The sequence below is a fragment of the Mytilus californianus genome, unplaced genomic scaffold, assembly GCF_021869535.1.
Source record: "Mytilus californianus isolate M0D057914Y unplaced genomic scaffold, xbMytCali1.0.p SCAF_1, whole genome shotgun sequence".
NCBI classification, from domain to species: Eukaryota; Metazoa; Mollusca; class Bivalvia; order Mytilida; family Mytilidae; genus Mytilus; species Mytilus californianus.
The window spans coordinates 110164797-110185411 of record NW_026262581.1 but is presented as its reverse complement, the minus strand read 5'-3'; the positions used below and the strand labels follow the sequence as shown (position 1 = coordinate 110185411).

Sequence of the window (20615 nt, the reverse complement as noted above, 5' to 3'; positions counted from 1 at the left end):
ATTCAGAAATGTTTTCACGAGTCAAACAGGTGCTTCCTTTACGATGAACTGCTCATGCGCAAAAGTATTCTTATGAATTTAAAGACACTAAAACGTAAAATACGAAATAATTAAGTATCAAACTAAAGGAGAGAGACAAATATAGTTCTCATTTAGCAAATCTAATTTAGAAAATGATAATTTCCTGCCTTTTTTAAACACGAACCAATCCGTAGATGAATCCGGATTCATTCTGAATTTATTATCCACTTGTCACTTCCTGTTTTCATTTCATTTGGAAATTGAAAGTAAACGTGATATATTTATGATAAATTTACAATTTAAAGTCATTAGAATTGTTCCAATAAGGATTTGTACAAATCCTTGGTTCCAACTTAATAGAATTAATTCTAAATATCGCTTTAAAACGTTTTTAAGGATAATGAGTATGAATAATGCAGTGAAATAGTCCTTACAAGTTCATTTATGCTGTGATTCCTGGTTTAAAAAAAAATGGATCCCAACTTTTGCTGATTAGAATGTACCCTGAAACTAACTGAAGTGAAATTGTGAACTAGATTTCTAGATCTTATATCCTAATCTTCGTATTAAAGTGCCACATCAGTCAAATCATGCAGTAACTGCCTAGTATGCCTAAGTCTTTCAAAGTCTGACAAAGATGTATAGATAGTAATATACGTCCTAGGTCCCTTGCTGCTAACCAAAATAAGGTTGATTTTCATCCCGCGCAAAAGTGACTAAAGCCCTCAAAATCCTAGCTTAAACCCTGAATTTAGTCAGTGATTATCAATGTTTTGTTTTGTCATTATCTCCTCTGAATGTGTTATTTAGTCTTTTTGGGGTTCCTGTCTTGTCATGTACTCAGCACTTTATTTAATTCTTATTATGATCTTGTATATGGTCTTTGCTTTTGCAAGTGAAATTTTCTTTAATAATGCCAATTGTGTATGATTTATAAAGTATTTTTAAAACTTAAAATCTCTTGTTTATGAAAAAAATGTTGGTTTATTACAGTGAACCCACCTACTCCAGTGCCTTGTCCAATAGCAGGACGATTTAACTTTGAGCAGTGGCCAGTAAAAGATAGTGAGAAGATTGTTACCAGGATCAGAGGTGTTACACCAAGACCACGTATACAGGTTGATTGCAGGATCATTGTTTCAGAAATAAAGTCTTGTCCTGTTGATATGAACAGGATATCTATTGATGCAGAGTACTGTGAAACTGTAGATTACAGAGGACGTCCCATTGGAGAATATGGTGTGTAATATAGTGGCTATTCTACTGATTTATTTTGTAAATAGTTGTTTTAGAATTCCCAGTTTGTGCAATGGGGTAAAATATCTTATTTTAGAGGAAACTATTCAAATTTCTGGAGTTCTTGTTACAATAAGGCTTTCATTGTGTGCTAATTTTATTATTTATTATTATCAGTCTGTCAATATGTATGTTTACATTTTCTAAAATTCTAGCATATCAACTGTTGATTTTGATTTAAGTAAACTTAATGTGCTATTTCAGATGTATCTGATTATGATTTGACCTGTGTAGGGTTTTGGATGGAAGATTATAAATCTTATCTTATCACATGGGATGAGGAAGATGCCATTTCAAATTTTAGATGCTGGGTAAGTTCTGTGAAAATATTCGCTGTCAGTTTCAATTTTGTTTGATCATAAAAGGAAAAGCCTGTTATTTTGTCACATCAAAGAAAATTCTAAATTGCCAACTTTTATAGAGAGGTTTTAGATATAAAGCAAATCTAATGGAAGTTATTAGATGATGGTAAGTCTGCTTTAAAGTTTTTCGTGGAAATATTGCTGCTTGTACCATATTTTACTGTTACAATATTAACATTTTATAAAATTGTAAACAATGTCATCTGTATTGAAACTTTATCTTAATGTTATTTTTCATTCTAGTAATTTTATATGTAGGTTTATGAACGTCTTAGCTGGACTGATGTTATGATGTCAAGGTCTCAGAACGCACGATGTGTGCCAGATCAGAGGGCAGATTCATTTCAAATACCTGGTACAGGGCTGGCTTTGAAACTGACAGAAAGTGAAAGACTATGTAAGTTGTATATTAGAATTAAGTGAACTGGTTGAAAATAGGTTGGGATTTTTGAGGAGTATAATAACAATTTGTACAGACTTGACAAATTATTTTTATCAGAAGAACCCAAGATCATAATTGTTTTATTATACTGATTATGCAGATTAAAAATTTTGAAGTATTCAAATAAGTATAAATCATTTTTAGATAACCTTAATAACAAACATATGCTGTTTTGTACAACCCTTATCAATATTTACTTGAAGACAGTACAGTTTTTTATTGTCTCACCTGCGACGAAAGTCGCAGTAAGGGAGACATAGGTATTACTATCCGGCGGCGGTGGCATAAACTATTTGTATACAGCTTTATATTTCAGAAGGTAGAAGACCTGGATGCTTCATACCTTGTATGCAGATACCTTATGTTACGAAGTTTCCATCTGTCATATGCCCATTGTCCTTGACCTCATTTTCATTGTTCAGTGACTGCTTTATAAAAAAATACGTCATCGTCGTCGTCCAAAGACACATTGGTTTTCGCACTCTAACTTTAGTTTAAGTGAATGGATCTCTATGAAATTTTAACATAAGGTTCAATACCACAAAAGGAAGGTTGGGATTGATTTTGGGGGTTATGGTACTAACAGTTAAGGAATTAGGGGCCAAAAAGGGGCCAAAAATAAGCATTTTTGTAACCTCCAGACATAACTTGTGTGTTAGTGTATGGATCTCTCTGACATTGTACCACAAGGTTCCATATCACAAAGGGAATGCTGGGATTGATTTTGGGGGTAATTGCCTCAAAATTTTAGGAATTAGGGGCCATAAAAGTGGCAAAAAACAAGCATTTATATATGGACAAATATATGGGGGGCCAATTTTTTCTCATTTCAGATTTCAGAAATTAAAAAGAATTATTCTTCAAATATTATTTTTTTTCAAATTTCAAATATTGAAAAATTTCAAGAAGTAATCTTTAATTGCACAGTATGGCGCATTAGATTTGTAAAATCTTTGACCACATTTATTTATTTGTTATGCCAAATCTGACCGTGTATTTAGATTTTTAATTTTGGGTCTAGTTTTCAAATTGGTCTACATTAAGGTCCAAAGGGTCCAAAATGAAACTTAGTTTGATTTTAACAAAAATTGAATATATGGGGTTCTTTGATATGCTGAATCTAAACATGTATTTAGATTTTTGATTTCGGGCCCAGTTTTCAAGTTGGTCCAAATTGGGGTCCAAAATTAAACTTTGTTTGATTTCAACAAAAATTGAATATATGGGGTTCTTTGATATGCTGAATCTAACCATGTATTTAGATTTTTTATTTGTGGGCCCCGCTATCAAATGGGTTCATATTGAGGTCAAAAGGGTCCAAAATTAAACTTTGTTTGATTTCATCAAAAATTGAATTATTGGGGTTTTTTGATATGCCAAATCTAACCGTGTATTTAGATTTTTAATTTTGGGTCCAGTTTTCAAATTGGTCTACATTAAGGTCCAAAGGGTCCAAAATGAAACTAAGTTTGATCTTAACAAAAAATGAATATATGGGGTTCTTTGATATGCTGAATCTAAACATGTATTTAGATTTTTGATTTCGGGCCCAGTTTTCAAGTTGGTCCAAATTGGGGTCCAAAATTAAACTTTTTTGTTTGATTTCAACAAAAATTGAATATATGGGGTTCTTTGATATGCTGAATCTAACCATGTATTTAGATTTTTTATTTGTGGGCCCCACTATCAAATTGGTTCATATTGAGGTCAAAAGGGTCCAAAATTAAACTTTGTTTTATTTCATCAAAAATTGAATTATTGGGGTTTTTTGATATGCCAAATCTAACCGTGTATTTAGATTTTTAGTTTTGGGTCCAGTTTTTGTCTCGCCTGCGACGAAAGTTGCAGAAAGTGAGACATAGGTATTACTATCCGGCGGCGGCGGCGACAGCGGCGTAAACTATTTGTATAAAGCTTTATATTTCAGAAGGTAGAAGACCTGGATGCTTCATACTTTGTAATCAGATACCTTATGTTACGAACTTTCCGTCTGTCATATGTCCAATGTCCTTGACCTTATTTTCATGGTTCAGCGACTGCTTGAAAAAAAAGTTTAGTTTTTTTGTTATGTAAATTTCTCACTTATTATGAGTAATAGGATAACTATATTTGGTATATGGGTTCCTTGCAACGTCTTCATGTCCATCAGACAGGGTTCACCTGACCACAGCCTCATTTCATGGATCAGTGATCAAGGTTAAAGTTACGTGATTAGGTCCGTTTCTCAGATACTACAAGCAGTAGGTCAGCTATATGTGGTGTATGGAATGATTATAAGGGATACATGTCAGTCTGGCAGGTTTCATCTGACCTTGACCTCATTTTCACGGTTCATTGGTCAATGTTAAGTTTTTGTGTTTTGGTCTGTTTTTCTAATACTATAAGCCATTGGTCAACTATATTTGGTGTATGGAATGATTGTAAGGTGTACATGTCTGTCTGGCAGGTGTCATTTGTCCTTGACCTATTTTCATGGTTCATTGGTCAATGTTAAGTTTTTGTGTTTTGGTCTGTTTTTCTAATACTATAAGCAATAGGTCAACTATATTTGGTGTATGGAATGATTGTAAGGTGTACATGTCTGACTGGCAGGTGTCATTTGTCCTTGACCTCATTTTCATGGTTCATTGGTCAATGTTTAGTTTTTGTGTTTTGGTCTGTTTTTCTAATACTATAAGCAATAGGTCAACTATATTTGGTGTATGGAATGATTGTAAGGTGTACATGTCTGTCTGGCAGGTGTCATTTGTCCTTGACCTCATTTTCATGGTTCATTGGTCAATGTTAAGTTGCTCTTGTTTGGTCCTCTTCTCAGATACTATAAGTTATAGGTCAACTATATGTGGTGTATGGAATGATTGTAAGGTGTGCACGTCTGTCTGACAGGTTTCATCTGACCTTGAGCTTATTTTCATGGTTCATTGGTCAATGTTAAGTTTCTGTTGTTTGGTCTTCTTCTCAGATGCTATAAGTAATAGGTCAACTATATTTGGTGTATGGAATGTATTTTATTATTTAAATGCTGATTACTTACATTGAAATAGATTATTTTATAAAAATCTTAAAATAACATTAATAATGATAATAAATAATAAAAACTTTTAAGGGATCATTACTAAACCGTGATTAACAAAAACATTGGAAGGTGTGAAAATGTTAAAATAAGGTCACTCATGCATGAAAGTTTAACATAGAATACAGTTCACTCCAGTCCCTTCATAAAGATTAATTGGCTGAATATGTACAGATTGAAGAACTTTTGAAATTTTGTTTGCACAACAGAATCACATTTACTGATTTTTGATACATATGAAATAAGATAAGTATTGAGATAAGTAAAAAATATTTTAGCATAGCAACATAAATAGATAAATAGATGATATGAAAATATGACTTTTTACAATATTTTGATCAAAGATTGAAGATAATTTTAGTTTTGTTTTTTTTTTTTTGGGGGTGGGGGGGGGGGGGGTCTTTCAGGTTCATCTCAAGGAATTGACAAATATTTATCCAGTTTCTGCAATGCCTTAAAACTTTTCCTTGTGCACAGGTTTGTCTGTACTCAAGAGGAAATAAAAAAAAAATGGCCATATTTGTCAATCCCTTCTGATGAACCTTAAATCTAGATGAAAAATTATTTCATAAGAAATTTCAAAGTTTGCTTTAAGTAGTCATTTGACTTAATGTTTCAAAAAAAAAATTTGTATAATGCGATTTTATTTACTCAAATGTTGTTGCTATATTTGCCTGTGATTTATTAGCCAAAAGTGTATCCCATATGATTTTATGATGCTGTTTTTTCTAAAAACATGTTACTCAACATGAATGTAAAAGCATTACAGACCTATATTTAAGCCTAAGGTCAAGGTAACTAAAAAAGACTAAAATTTGAACATAGGTTTCAGGATGTATTCAATGGGATTGCAACTTAACTTGGATATGTGGCTACATAAATTAACAGAAAGAAGAGGAAGATCCCTGGCTATTGTTTTTCAAGTCGCTATGTCTTAGTTCGAGGTCCTATTTACTAACAATAGATTTGCAGAAGACCATATTACTGTCTTAAATCATGATTTATATGGGGGCCATGGTAATGTGAGCTTGCTCACTAAAGGTCTATTATATTTCGTTAAGAATGTCAAGAACTGTAAAACAAAATCTACAAATATTCAAATATTACTCAAATCATCAGATCACTTATTCAAAGATGTTAATTTAATTATTATGAGTAAAATGATAACTTTATTTGGCATGTGCGTACCTTGCATGGTTCACATATCTGTCAGACATATTTCATTTGACCTTGACATCATTTAATGGATCAGTGAACAAGATTTAGTTTTCATGATAAAGTCCATATCTCAAATTCTATCACCAATAGGTCTTCTATATTTGGTGTATAGAATGATCGTAAGGTTCACATTTCCAACTGGCAGATAAGTGTAGTTCATAAAATTTTCTGTATGGAATGAATGTTATGTGTATATGTCTGTCTGACAGGTGTCATCTTACCTTGACCTCATTTTATGGTTCATTGGTCAAAGTTCAGTTTCCTCAATGAGGTTTGTTTCTAAGATACTTTAGGCAATATATGTTAAATAAATTTGGTGTATGGAATGATTGTACGGCCTACATGTTTGTCTGATAGGGTTTATCTCACCTTGACTTCATGTTCATTCATCATTAAAATGTTAATTTAATGTAAAGCTTATATAAACTTATTTTTTTTACTTTCAACATAAATTCAACTATGAACACTAAAACAGGCGAGACATTTCAGTGTGTCCACTCTTGTTTAAATTGGTCTACATTAAGGTCCAAAGGGTCCAAAATTAAACTTAGTTTGATTTTACCAAAAATTGAATTCTTGGGGTTCTTTGATATGCTGAATCTAAACATGTGTTTAGATTTTTGATTATGGGTCCAGTTTTCAAGTTGGTCCAAGTTGGGGTCCAAAATTAAACTTTGTTTCATTTCAACAAAAAATTGAATTCTTGGGGTTATTTGATATGCTGAATCTAAACATGTGTTTAGATTTTTGTCGAGCCTGCGACTTTTGTCGCAGAAAGCTCGACATAGGGATAGTGATCCGGCGGCGGCGGCGGCGGCGGCGTTAGCTCACTTCTTAAAAGCTTTATATTTTAGAAGGTGGAAGGTCTGGATGCTTCATACTTTGTATATGGATGCCTCATGTTACGAAGTTTCCGTCAGTCACATGTCCAATGTCCTTGACCTCATTTTCATGGTTCAGTGACTACTTGAAAAAAAAGTTCAGATTTTTTGTAATGTTAGATTCTCTCTTATTATAAGTAATAGGATAACTATATTTGGTATGTGCGTACCTTGCAAGGTCCTCATGCCCGTCAGACAGTTTTCACTTGACCTCGACCTCATTTCATGGATCAGTGAACAAGGTTAAGTTTTGGTGGTCAAGTCCATATCTCAGATACTATAAGCAATAGGTCTAGTATATTCGGTGTATGGAAGGACTGTAAGGTGTACATGTCCAACTGGCAGGTGTCATCTGACCTTGACCTCATTTTCATGGTTCAGTGGTTATAGTTAAGTTTTTGTGTTTTGGTCTGTTTTTCTTATACTGTATGCCATAGGTCTACTATATTTGGTGTATGGAATGATTGTAAGGTGTACATGTCTAGCGGGCAGGTGTCATCTGACCTTGACCTCATTCTCATGGTTCAGTGGTCAAAGTTAAGTTTTTGAGTTTTGGTCTTTTTTTCTAATACTATGTGCAATAGTTCAACTATATTTGGTATGTGCGTACCTTGCAAGGTCCTCATGCCCGTCAGACAGTTTTCACTTGACCTCGACCTCATTTCATGGATCAATGAACAAGGTTAAGTTTTGGTGGTCAAGTCCATATCTCAGATACTATAAGCAATAGGTCTAGTATATATGGTGTATGGGAGGACTGTAAGGTGTACATGTCCAACTGGCAGGTGTCATCTGACCTTGACCTCATTTTCATGGTTCAGTGGTTATAGTTAAGTTTTTGTGTTTTGGTCTGTTTTTCTTATACTATATGCAATAGTTCAACTATATTTGGTGTATGAAAATATTTTATGATCTATTTGGCAGTCACACAGGTTTTATTTGACCTTGACCTCATTTCAAGGTTCATTGCTCAGTGTTAGGTTTTTGTCGAGCCTGCGACTTTTGTCGCAGAAAGCTCGACATAGGGATAGTGATCCGGCGGCGGCGGCGGCGGCGGCGGCGGCGTTAGCTAACTTCTTAAAAGCTTTATATTTTAGAAGGTGGAAGGTCTGGATGCTTCATACTTTGTATATGGATGCCTCATGTTACGAAGTTTCCGTCAGTCACATGTCCAATGTCCTTGACCTCATTTTCATGGTTCAGTGACTACTTGAAAAAAAAGTTCAGATTTTTTGTAATGTTAGATTCTCTCTTATTATAAGTAATAGGATAACTATATTTGGTATGTGCGTACCTTGCAAGGTCCTCATGCCCGTCAGACAGTTTTCACTTGACCTCAACCTCATTTCATGGATCAGTGAACAAGGTTAAGTTTTGGTGGTCAAGTCCATATCTCAGATACTATAAGCAATAGGTCTTGTATATTCGGTGTATGGAAGGACTGTAAGGTGTACATGTCCAACTGGCAGGTGTCATCTGACCTTGACCTCATTTTCATGGTTCAGTGGTTATAGTTAAGTTTTTGTGTTTTGGTCTGTTTTTCTTATACTGTATGCCATAGGTCTACTTTATTTGGTGTATGGAATGATTGTAAGGTGTACATGTCTAGCGGGCAGGTGTCATCTGACCTTGACCTCATTTTCATGGTTCAGTGGTCAAAGTTAAGTTTTTGAGTTTTGGTCTTTTTTTCTAATACTATATGCAGTAGTTCAACTATATTTGGTATGTGCGTACCTTGCAAGGTCCTCATGCCCGTCAGACAGTTTTCACTTGACCTCGACCTCATTTTATGGATCAGTGAACAAGGTTAAGTTTTGGTGGTCAAGTCCATATCTCAGATACTATAAGCAATAGGTCGTGTATATTCGGTGTATGGAAGGACTGTAAGGTGTACATGTCCAACTGGCAGGTGTCATCTGACCTTGACCTCATTTTCATGGTTCAGTGGTTATAGTTAAGTTTTTGTGTTTTGGTCTGTTTTTCTTATACTGTATGCCATAGGTCTACTATATTTGGTGTATGGAATGATTGTAAGGTGTACATTCTAGCGGGCAGGTGTCATCTGACCATGACCTCATTTTCATGGTTCAGTGGTCAAAGTTAAGTTTTTTGAGTTTTGGTCTTTTTTTCTAATACTATATGCAATAGTTCAACTATATTTGGTGTATGGAAATATTTTATGATCTATTTGGCAGTCACGCAGGTTTTATTTGACCTTGACCTCATTTTCAAGGTTCATTGCTCAGTGTTAAGTTTTTGTGTTTTGGTCTGTTTTTCTTAACCTATAAGCAATAGGTCAACTATATTTGTTGTATGGAAGAATTGTTAGCTGTACATGCCTGCCTAGCATGGTTCATCTGACCTTGACCTCATTTTCATGGTTCATTGGTCAATGTTTAGTTTACTTGGTTAATGTTAAGTTTATGTGACAGTTGTAATAAAGCTTTATATTTAGGACTATCAACATAATATCAATGATTAGTAAAGAAGGCGAGACATTTCAGCGTGTGCACTCTTGTTGTGTTTTGGTCTGTTTTTCTTAAACTATAAGCAATAGGTCAACTCTATTTGTTGTATGGAAGAATTGTTAGCTGTACATGCCTGCCTAGCATGGTTCATCTGACCTTGACCTCATTTTCATGGTTCATTGGTCAATGTTTAGTTTACTTGGTTAATGTTAAGTTTATGTGACAGTTGTAATAAAGCTTTATATTTAGGACTATCAACATAATATCAATGATTAGTAAAGAAGGCGAGACATTTCAGCGTGTGCACTCTTGTTGATTATGGGTCCAGTTTTCAAGTTGGTCCAAGTTGGGGTCCAAAATTAAACTTTGTTTGATTTCAACAAAAATTGAATATATGGGGTTCTTTGATATGCTGAATCTAACCATGTATTTTGATTTTTGGGCCCCGTTATCAAATTGGTCCACATTGAGGTCCAAAGGGTCCAAAATTAAACTTAGTTTGATTTCATCAAAAATCGTGAATTCTTTTGATTCTTTGATATGCTGAATCTAACCATGTATTTAGATTTTGGATATTAGAACATAATAGGTAAATTAAAAAATTTTAAATTCTTAGACCACATTCATTCTGTGTCAGAAACCTATGCTGTGTCAAATATTTAATCACAATCCAAATTCAGAGCTGTATCAAGCTTGAATGTTGTGTCCATACTTGCCCCAACTGTTCAGGGTTCGACCTCTGCGGTCGTATCAAGCTGCACCCAGCGGAGCATTTTATTGTGTTTTGGTCTGTTTTTAAAATACCAATAGTAATAGGTCACTATAATTGGTGTCAGGGATGGGGTAATTGAAAATGTAATTGTAATTAAGTGTAATGCACTACAATTTTCCATGTAATTGAATGTAATGTGTAATTGAGCATTTTTTAAATTACATGTAATGGTAATTTAATTAATTACATTGAAAAAAGCATGTAATGCTAAATTACTTTTCAATTACATATGCATGTAATTTTTTATGTTAATCATTAGAAATTATGCTAATATTAATTGTAAAATAATATTTAATTCACATGAATTAATGAGAAACCAACAAATCCTAATGAAACTTTTAGAGCAAATTGCCATCAATGTACTTCTAAAATATCCGGAAGTTTGACTTTGTGACTTACATAAATGTTTTAAATCCTTGCACACACTAATTTTGTCAAATTAGTATACACAATTAGTTTATAGAAATAAAATTATCAGCTGTAAAAACAAATGGCAATTAGTCTGATTAATATGTGTGTAAAACAGCCTAGGGACAATGTAAACTATTACAAGTATTTTATCTAATTAGCAGATGTATACAAATATATGAAGCATTAAACTTCAATTATTTTCAATGTTATGACAACTATATTTCTTTTGAATTTTTTAAAGAACAAAATAACCTAAGTTGGCTACCTTAATTAAAGAAATTCAATGGTATTTGACCAAATGCAAAAAAAAAACGGATGCCATAGTGATGTTTGTTGCCTTTGACATATATTTAGCTTGGCAATAGTTAAAATTGAAAAGTTTAGAAATTTAATGACAATCATGACAATAGATAATAGCTGACAAAAAATACCAGTTATCAATTAAATGAAAACACTTTACGTCCAAATTGTCACATAAGCTTACAATAGATATAAGATGTGGTATGAGTGCCAATGAGAGAACTCTCCATCCAAGTCACAATTTATAAAAGTAAACCATTATAGGTCAAAGTACGGTCTTCAACACGGAGCCTTGGCTCATGCAATATATATATAAAGAATCAAGAGGTCAAATTCAGCTGAGGGAAGAAGATTTAACATTGTTGGGCTAAATTTGAGACAAGTTATATATATTTACATTGTACATAACATATTGGTTTATACAATTCTGATAAAATGTAATGTGTAATTTAATTAATTACTTTGGTAAAGTAATTGTAATTTAATTAATTACATTGCCAAAACTGTGTAATGGTAATTAGTGTAATTGATCATTTTTGCAATGTAATGTGTAATTCAATTAATTACATTCCAATGTAATTGACCCCAAGTCTGATTGGTGTATGGAATGATTGTAAGATGTACATGTCTGTCTAGCAAGTATCATCTGACCTTGACCTCATTTCCATGGTTCATTGGTTAACATTAAGTTTTTGTGTTTTGGTCTGTTTTTCAATTACCGTAAGCAATGGGTCAGCTTTATTTGGTTTATGGAATAATTGTTAGGTGTACATGTCTGTGTGACAGTTTTTATCTGACCTTGACCTCATTGTCATGGATCTTTAAAATGTTAAGTTGATGTGATACTTGTAGTAATACCTTTATCTTTAAGACTTTCAACATGAAATCAATGGTAAGTAAAACAGGCGAGACATTTCTGCGTGTGCACCCTTGTATTTCATGTTTGATGGTATTTTATCATACATGTACAATAGACGATACTGATGCCTGATTATTTTTTTTGTTTTGCAGTTGATGATTGCCCACAGAGATTTGATCCTGGATTAGATCCATACAGAAAACCAACAATAATTTACATATTAAACAAAAGTACAGCTGTTACACCATCCATCATTATCATATCAATACTATCATTATTGTTGACATTGATTCACTGATCATTGAACCTTGATCATTGAGAGCCTGTGCCATTATACACACATTAACTACAGAATGGAAGAGTCAAGCATGTATGTTGGTGTTTTGACTTTTGAATGTTAGATATATTGTGATATATGACATATTCTGTATGCACCATACATTTTGTATAGTGTAAAGATGACAATGTTATCATGAAATTATATCTTATGTTTATACATGTTATACTGCCAGGTTTACATTACATATAGTTCATCATTAATTTTCAATCAAAAATTTACAGGATTCAAGTTAATTTTAGTAGATTATTCTCTATATTATAATTAAGATCTGATATGTCTGAATATATGAAAGTTTTCATGTATATGTTTTTTTTTATTCAATAGCTATACATAGATCTGACATGACTAAATACATGAAAGTTTTCATGTATATCTTTTTTGCATACAATAGATACATCAGTTTGTTTTGTGAAAGAAAATACTGTCTTATATACTCCTTCTTTTGTATACCATTAACTTTGGATTTTTTTTATTAGATAGTCACAGAAGATATTATATTCTAGTATGCATAATTTTCATAGATACTTCAACTATACTCAGAAAACATTTACTCATTCTTCAAAGAATCTCACTTTACCTTAACATTGGATTATTATTAGAAGTTTAGATCTTGTAGATGACCTTATACTCAAAAACTTTTTGCAATAGAAAATAGGATTAGTTGTTGTTTATCAGTATTTTGCCATACAAGTGACATTTTCTAATAGTAACTTAACCTTTAAAATCTGAAAACTCAAACAATATCTTTAATCTGTATGCATTACACTTTATACAGGCCTACTATATTTTTTATAGTTCTGCATATTATGCACTAGTTTTGATTGAGATTAAAAACTGTTGTCTAATATAATGTGTACTGATATTATGATTTAAACAATATTTTATGCACTGGTATGTTTAAAAGGGAAAAAAAACTTTTTCAGCTTGTTTTTCTTTTAAGTTTTATGACCAATTAATTATGTATAATATTCAATGAGATTCTTGTTGTAACTGGCAGGTTGTATATAACTTTTTACAGTGTTATACTTCCTTCTCCTTTAGGAGATTATTGACATTTACATATTGTAGTTAGAATTTCTCAACAATGTTACCAATACTCCTTTTACTTTGACTCATTTAATTCTCAAGTTATTCATCTGTTTTGAATATTAAAGGGATTTTTATCTGAAAAAATGAGATTCTGATTTAGCATAATATGAGAAATTTCTGTGTTGGAGATTTGATATTTAAAAGTGCTTCCAAAATTTGAGATTTCTTTATTCACCTAAATGATATTTCTAATCATATTGCTTAAAGCCTTTACAGTCAAAACTGTATAAGAGATTATTTTGAGGTGAAGAAAAGAAAGAGTTGCTTTCAAATCTGTTTATGAGATTATTTTGGATAATGAAAAAAAGCTTTTCTGTCAAATCTGCATTTGATTATTAAATTTTAAGGTGATTAAAAGAGAGCTAAACCATCAAATTTGTATTAAGAGATTATTTTTGGGTGAAGAAAAGAGAGCTTTTCTGTCAAATATGTATTTGAGATTATTTTTGGGTGACGAAAAGAAAGCTTTTCTGTTAAATCTGTGTTTGAGATTATTTTTTTGAATGGTTAAAAGAGAGCTTTACAGTCAAATCTGTATAAGAGAGATTATTTTTGGATGGGTTAAAGAGAGCATAACAGTCAATTCTGTATTTGAGATTATTTTTGGGTGATGAAAAGAATTCTTTTCTGTTCTGTGAGACCTGTATTAGAGATTATTTTGGAGTAGTTAAAAGAGAGCTAAACAGTCTAAACTGTATTAGAGATTATTTTTGGATGGTTTTAAGAGAGCTATTTAACAGATTGATTTTGGGTGATGAAAAGAAAGAGGCAGTGGATGTGGAAAGCCATTATTAGTAAATTGACTTTTCAATTAGTGTGGAAAATGTAATAAATAAACACAGCACCTTAATAAACGGCCTTTTTAACTTCTTGAAATTCTTGTTTTTTGCTGCCATGATTGAAATAATATGGGCAAGTCTCCAAATCTTCAGCACCAATAATAAAATAGTACTTTGATGTTTTTAAAATGGTTGGGGGAGCTGCATATGCCCTGTTTTAGCTTACAATCATATTATTTTTAATCATTTTTATAAAGTATTTTATTAAGAAATACATGTCCATGATGTATGAACTTGAAACATCAAAATATATTGGCTTTTTGGGGGGGAGTGGTGTCATCAATATGCATTTATAGGTGATACTGGTAGGTTTTATTTTTTATATTCAAAGTGCTTTTTGTAAATTGTATATTTCTTGATACTTGATTATAAATAAGATTTCTCATGTATGTTTAATGTGTCTATATTGTACATATTTATTATAAAAAAAAAGAATTGTTATACTATTTACAGCCAAGAGTGAATTTACATGCACATTAAACCTTATACATGTACCTTTAACTGTATTTATTTCTAATATTATTGATTACTAGAAATTATTAGCAAAATATCTTCAAATTTGATCACAGATAAAATATGTAGATTTAATGTCGCTTGGCTACAAAAATTTGGAGTTTGAGTATACCTGATAAAGGTAAATCCAGAAAAGCGCTTCAGTTGCACCAAATTTATAAAGTGGTATTTTCATAATTGAATGACAACAGAAGTTAGTAAAAATTTATCAATAAACAAATAAACTGACAAAAAAGTTTACTGATAGTTGAAATTTAACATATTTTGAACTGGGTCAGCTAATAGCTGAGATAATAATGTTTGACAAACTCAAGTGATGTGTCCACATTGTCTAGTGAATCGTGGTATTTTTTTTTAATCATTGCAATAATGTTGTGTTTTTATAGGTTGTTAGTCCACATATCTTATACATATGCATATAAAGTAGCATGTGTTTACTTCATACATATCATTTTATGGTGTACATTCCATTTTGTATATTTTTCTTTTATCAAAACAATTGTAATTATCTTTTATATGATTAATTTTTAAATGCAGTTATTTTCAATAAATATAAATCTCATCAAGGTTTTTTCTTTTTGTTACATTGCCACCAGACATCTAGGACGTGTTGTTGCTTTGCCACAAGACATCTAAGATGTGTTGTTGGATTGCCAGACATCTCAATCAGCAATGTCTCATTTATTTATGTCCCCCATAAACGGACATAGAAATATGGGGCGTCCGTCCCTCTGGTTTTGTTAGCACTCTCACATGTACAATTCTTGTCAGATTTTTATGGAACTTATTTCATAGGTTTATATCAGCAATGTCTTGGACGAGTTTGAAAATCAGTGCAGATCAATTATTTTTAAAAGAGTTATGCCGCTTGAAAATATTAATTATATGGAAAATTCCCATGTGAGCACACTAATGTGTACAATTCTTGCCAGATTTTTATGAAATTTATATTAGAGGTTTATATCATCAAGTCTTTGATGAGTTCAAAAATCAGTGCCGATCAATTATTTAAAAAAAAAAGTTATGTCCCTTGGAAATATTGATTATATAGAAAATTGCATTGTTAGCGTTCTCATGTGTACAATTCTTGCCAAATTTTTATGAAATTTATTTTATAGGTTGATATAATCAATGTCTCAGACAAATTCGAAAATCAGTGCTGATCAATTTAAAAAAAAAAAGAGTTATGCCCCTTGGAAATATTGATTATATGGAAAATTGCATTGTTAGCGCTCTCATGTGTACAATTCTTGGAAATATTAATTATAACGGAAATCTCATTGCCTATGCTCTGAGGCCTTCATTTCTCTAAGATATTTATAAAAAAAATTTAAAGAACAACAAAAAAATGTTTTTTTTTTTAGTAATTGCCCTTGTACCTTGGATAGTTAAAATATGTACAATGCGGGGGACATTTGAACTCTGTTCTTTTATTCAAATATGTTTGATGGTAGATCTTTGGTAGTTTTGGTTGAATTCATTTGCAACTTTTTCTTAAGACTATTGATATTATAAAATTGACATGGTAAGGACACTTTTGTTTGTCACTAAAGATTAGTTGACATCTACTGTAAAAAGAAATTTTTCTCTTACTTCACTAAAATGTCCTGTGCTGGAAAGGATATACCGTTACACATCAACTTTATTTTAGTGCACATTTATCAACCTAAAGCATATTAAACCCAAGTACAAAATATTTATGCATTGAAATCGTGAAAATAACATACTGCGAAAATATTTTTATGCCCCCGCCGTGGCGGAGGGGGCATTAAGTTTTACCCTTGTCCGTCTGTACGTACGTACGTCCCAAAATTGGTTTCCGTTCTCTAACTTTAGTTTGCCTCAACCAAATGTTATGAAACTATACACAATGCTTATTACCACAAAACACAGATCAAGTTTGAATTTTGGTGGCGTCACTTTTACCGTTCTAGAGTTATGCCCCTTTTCAAATGAAAAAATTGCTGAATTTTTCATTTCCGTTCTCTAACTTTAGTTTGCCTCAACCAAATGTTATGAAACTGATACACAATGCTTATTACCACAAAACACAGATCAAGTTTGAATTTTGGTGGCGTCACTTTTACTGTTCTAGAGTTATGCCCCTTTACAAATGGAAAATTGCTGAATTTTCGTTTCTGTTCTCTAATTTTAGTTTGCCTCAACCAAATGTTATGAAGCTTATACACAATGCTTATTACCACAAAACACAGATCAAATTTGAATTTTGGTGGCGTCACTTTTACCGTTCTAGAGTTATGCCCCTTTACAAATGAAAAAATTGCTGAATTTTTCATTTCCGTTCTCTAACTTTAGTTTGCCTCAACCAAATGTTATGAAACTGATACACAATGCTTATTACCACAAAACACAGATCAAGTTTGAATTTTGGTGGCGTCACTTTTACTGTTCTAGAGTTATGCCCCTTTACAAATGGAAAAATTGCTGAATTTTTGTTTCTGTTCTCTAATTTTAGTTTGCCTCAACCAAATGTTATGAAACTTATACTCAATGCTTATTACCACAAAACACAGATCAAGTTTGAATTTTGGTGGCGTCACTTTAACCGTTCTAGAGTTATGCCCCTTTAGAAATGGAAAAATTGCAAAATTTTTATTTTCTTCTCAATATAAATTTATTTTTAAAATTGGAGTTATCTTCCTTTGTCCATGATTATAGTTGAATCAACTACAATCAATGCTTTATACAATGCAATGTTTAATTTTGACTTCCACTGATAAAACACAGATCAAGTTGAATTTGGGTAGTGTCACTTTAACCATTATTGAGTTATGCCCTTTATAAATCGAAAGATTGCAAAATTTTTAGTTTCCATTCTGTAACTTAAGTTTGCCCCAACCAAACATTATGAAACCTATACACAATATTCATTACCACAAAACTAAGATCAAGAACAAATTTTTTGTTTCCGTTTTCTAACTTTAGTAAATGTTATGAAACTTATACACAATGCTTATTACTACATAATACAGATTAAGTACGAAATTTGGTGGCGTCTCTTTTACCATTCTTGAGTTATGTCCCTTTATAAACATAAAAATTGCTGAATTTTTCGTTTCATTTCTCTAACTTTAGTTTGTCTCAACCAAATATTATAAAACTTATACACAACCGTTCTAGAGTTATGCGTGTTTACAAATAGAAAAATTGCTGAAATTTTAGTTTCTGTTCTCTACTTAAGTTTGCCTCAACCAAATGTTATGAGACTTACACACAATGCTTATTACCACAAAACTCAGATCAAGTTCAAATTTGGGTAGCGTCTATTTTACTGTTCTTCAGTTATGTCCCTTTATAACTATATGATATGCAAGCGGGGGCATCATCTGTGTCCACATGTGGACACTATCCACATTTATTTTGTAGGTTTTACAGTGCTGGGGTTCAATAAACTTTTTTTGGTTCCTTTATCTTGACATTGACACACATTTTTTGTTCATACTGTATTTGAAGATAATAAAATGAGCATGGGACATGGGATCATTTTTTTGGAGATTTTTGCACAGTGACACTCACAGGTGATTTTTTAAACTCAAAGAGTGCACAACTGAAACGACTCGTCTGCTTTACTTATACATGAAGTTATTATATCTAAGTTGAAAGCCTGTATTATGAAGGGTTTTATTGTGTTAAGTATCACATAAATTTTAACATTATCAATGATCTATGTGAATGAGGTCAAGGTCAGATAAACCCTACCAGACAGACATGTACACTTTACAATCACCATACACCAAATGTATTTAGCCTGTTACATATAATATCTTAAAGAAGAGGCTCTCAAGAACCTGAATCGCTCACCTGTATTTCAGAGGAGAAGATTTTTTTAATGTTAGCAAACTTGATGAACAAATTGTGTAAAATTGTCTTTAAAGGGCAATAACTCCTTAAGGGGTCAATTGACAATTTTGGTCATATTAACTTTTTTGTAGATCTTACTTTGCTGAACATTATTGCTGCTTACAGTTTATATATATCTATAATAATATTCAAAATAATAACAAAAAACTGCAAAATTTTGTTAAAACTACCAATTCGGTGGCAGCAACCCAACAATGGGTTGTTCGATTCGTCTGAAAATTCAGAGCTGATAGATCTTGACCAATTGAACAATTTTACCCAATATCAGATTTGCTTTAAAAGCTTTAGTTTTTGAGATATAAGCCAAAAACTGCATTTGACCCCTATGTTCTATTTTTAGCCATGGCGGCCATGTTTGTCAATGGATCAAAACTTTGGATACAATTTATAAACTAGATACCCTAAGGAACATTTAGTTAAAGTTTGAAGGTATTTGGCCCAGTAGTTTCAGAGAAGATTTTTGAAATAGTTTACGACGACAGACGACGACAGACAACGACAGACAACGACAGACGACGACGACAGACGCCGGACGCCAAGTGATGGCATAAGCTTACATAGGGCCCTTCGGGCCCCGGTGATCTAAAAACAGACCTTATATTGAAAATTGAAGATTGACCGAACCTTAAAAATGAGGTCTAGGTAGAATGAACCCTGCCAGACAACATTTACACCATGTAATCATTCCATACAACAAATATAGTTGACCTATTGTTTATAGTATCTGAGAAATAGACATACTGTTAATTCAGAAATTAATGCAAGGTTTTTGTTATTGCGAATAATGCGATTGGGTGTTACTCACAATAATCAGAACTCGCATTCTGTATTTGACACATATAAGTGTATAAAGATTTTCCTGATATTGCAATAATAAATCTTGCTTTTAATGCCCCACCTAGGTGCATTATGTTTTTCAGTCTGTGCGTCTGTTTTTCTGTCCGTCCATCAGTTCTTCTGTCCGTCCGTCCGTCTGTCTGTCTGTCTCAATTCAGGTTAAAGTTGCCAAATTAGAGTTTAGACCCCAATTTCACGGTCCACTGAACATAGAAAATAATACTGTCCCACTTCAGGTTAAAGTTTTTGGTCAAGGTAGTTTTTGATGAAGTTGAAGTCCAATCAACTTGAAACTTAGTACACATGTTCCTTATGATATGATCTTTCTAATTTTAATGCCAAATTAGAGTTTTGACCCCAATTTTACGGTCCACTGAACATAGAAAATGATAGTGCGAGTGGGGCATCCGTGTACTGTGGACACATTCTTCTTTGTCCTTTAAACAAGAGTGCACACGCTGAAATGTCTCGCCTGCTTTACTGACCATTGATTAATGTTGATAGTACTAAATATAAGGTTTTACTACAGATGTCACATAAACAGAACATGATTAAAGAAAATGAGGTCAAGGTCAGATAAAGTAAGCCAGAAATACATGTACACCTTAAAATCATTGTACCCACCAAATATAGTTGACCTATTGCTTATAGTATACAAGAAAAAACAGACCAAACCATGAAAACGTAACATTGATCAATGCACCATAAAAATGAGGTCAAGGTCAGATGAACCCTGCCAGACAGACATGTACACCTTACAATGATTACATGCTTTAAACATAGTTGACCTATTGCATATAGTATCTAAAAAACAAACTTAACCAGGAAAACTTAATATTGACCAATGAACCATTAAAATGAGGTCATGGTTAAATGATAACTGCCAGACAGACATATACAACTTACAATCATTCCATACACCAAATATAGAAGACCTATTGCTTATAGTTTCTGAGATATGGACTCGACCACGAAAACCTTGTTCACTGATCTATGAAATGAGGTGAAAACT

At 32.5% G+C, this 20615-nt stretch overlaps 1 protein-coding gene across 1 annotated transcript in view; it reads left to right on the top strand.

Moving 5' to 3' along the window:
• Positions 1–15446, top strand: part of LOC127730425 (uncharacterized) — a 38271-nt gene extending 22825 nt beyond the window's left edge. The window contains exons 11-14 of the mRNA XM_052238838.1: positions 1015–1260; positions 1522–1628; positions 1938–2076; positions 12256–15446. Coding sequence (XP_052094798.1) covers positions 1015–1260; positions 1522–1628; positions 1938–2076; positions 12256–12401 — 638 coding nt within the window. The 3' untranslated portion in view covers positions 12402–15446. The remainder of the gene's footprint in view (positions 1–1014; positions 1261–1521; positions 1629–1937; positions 2077–12255) is intronic.
• Positions 15447–20615: the final 5169 nt, after the last annotated feature.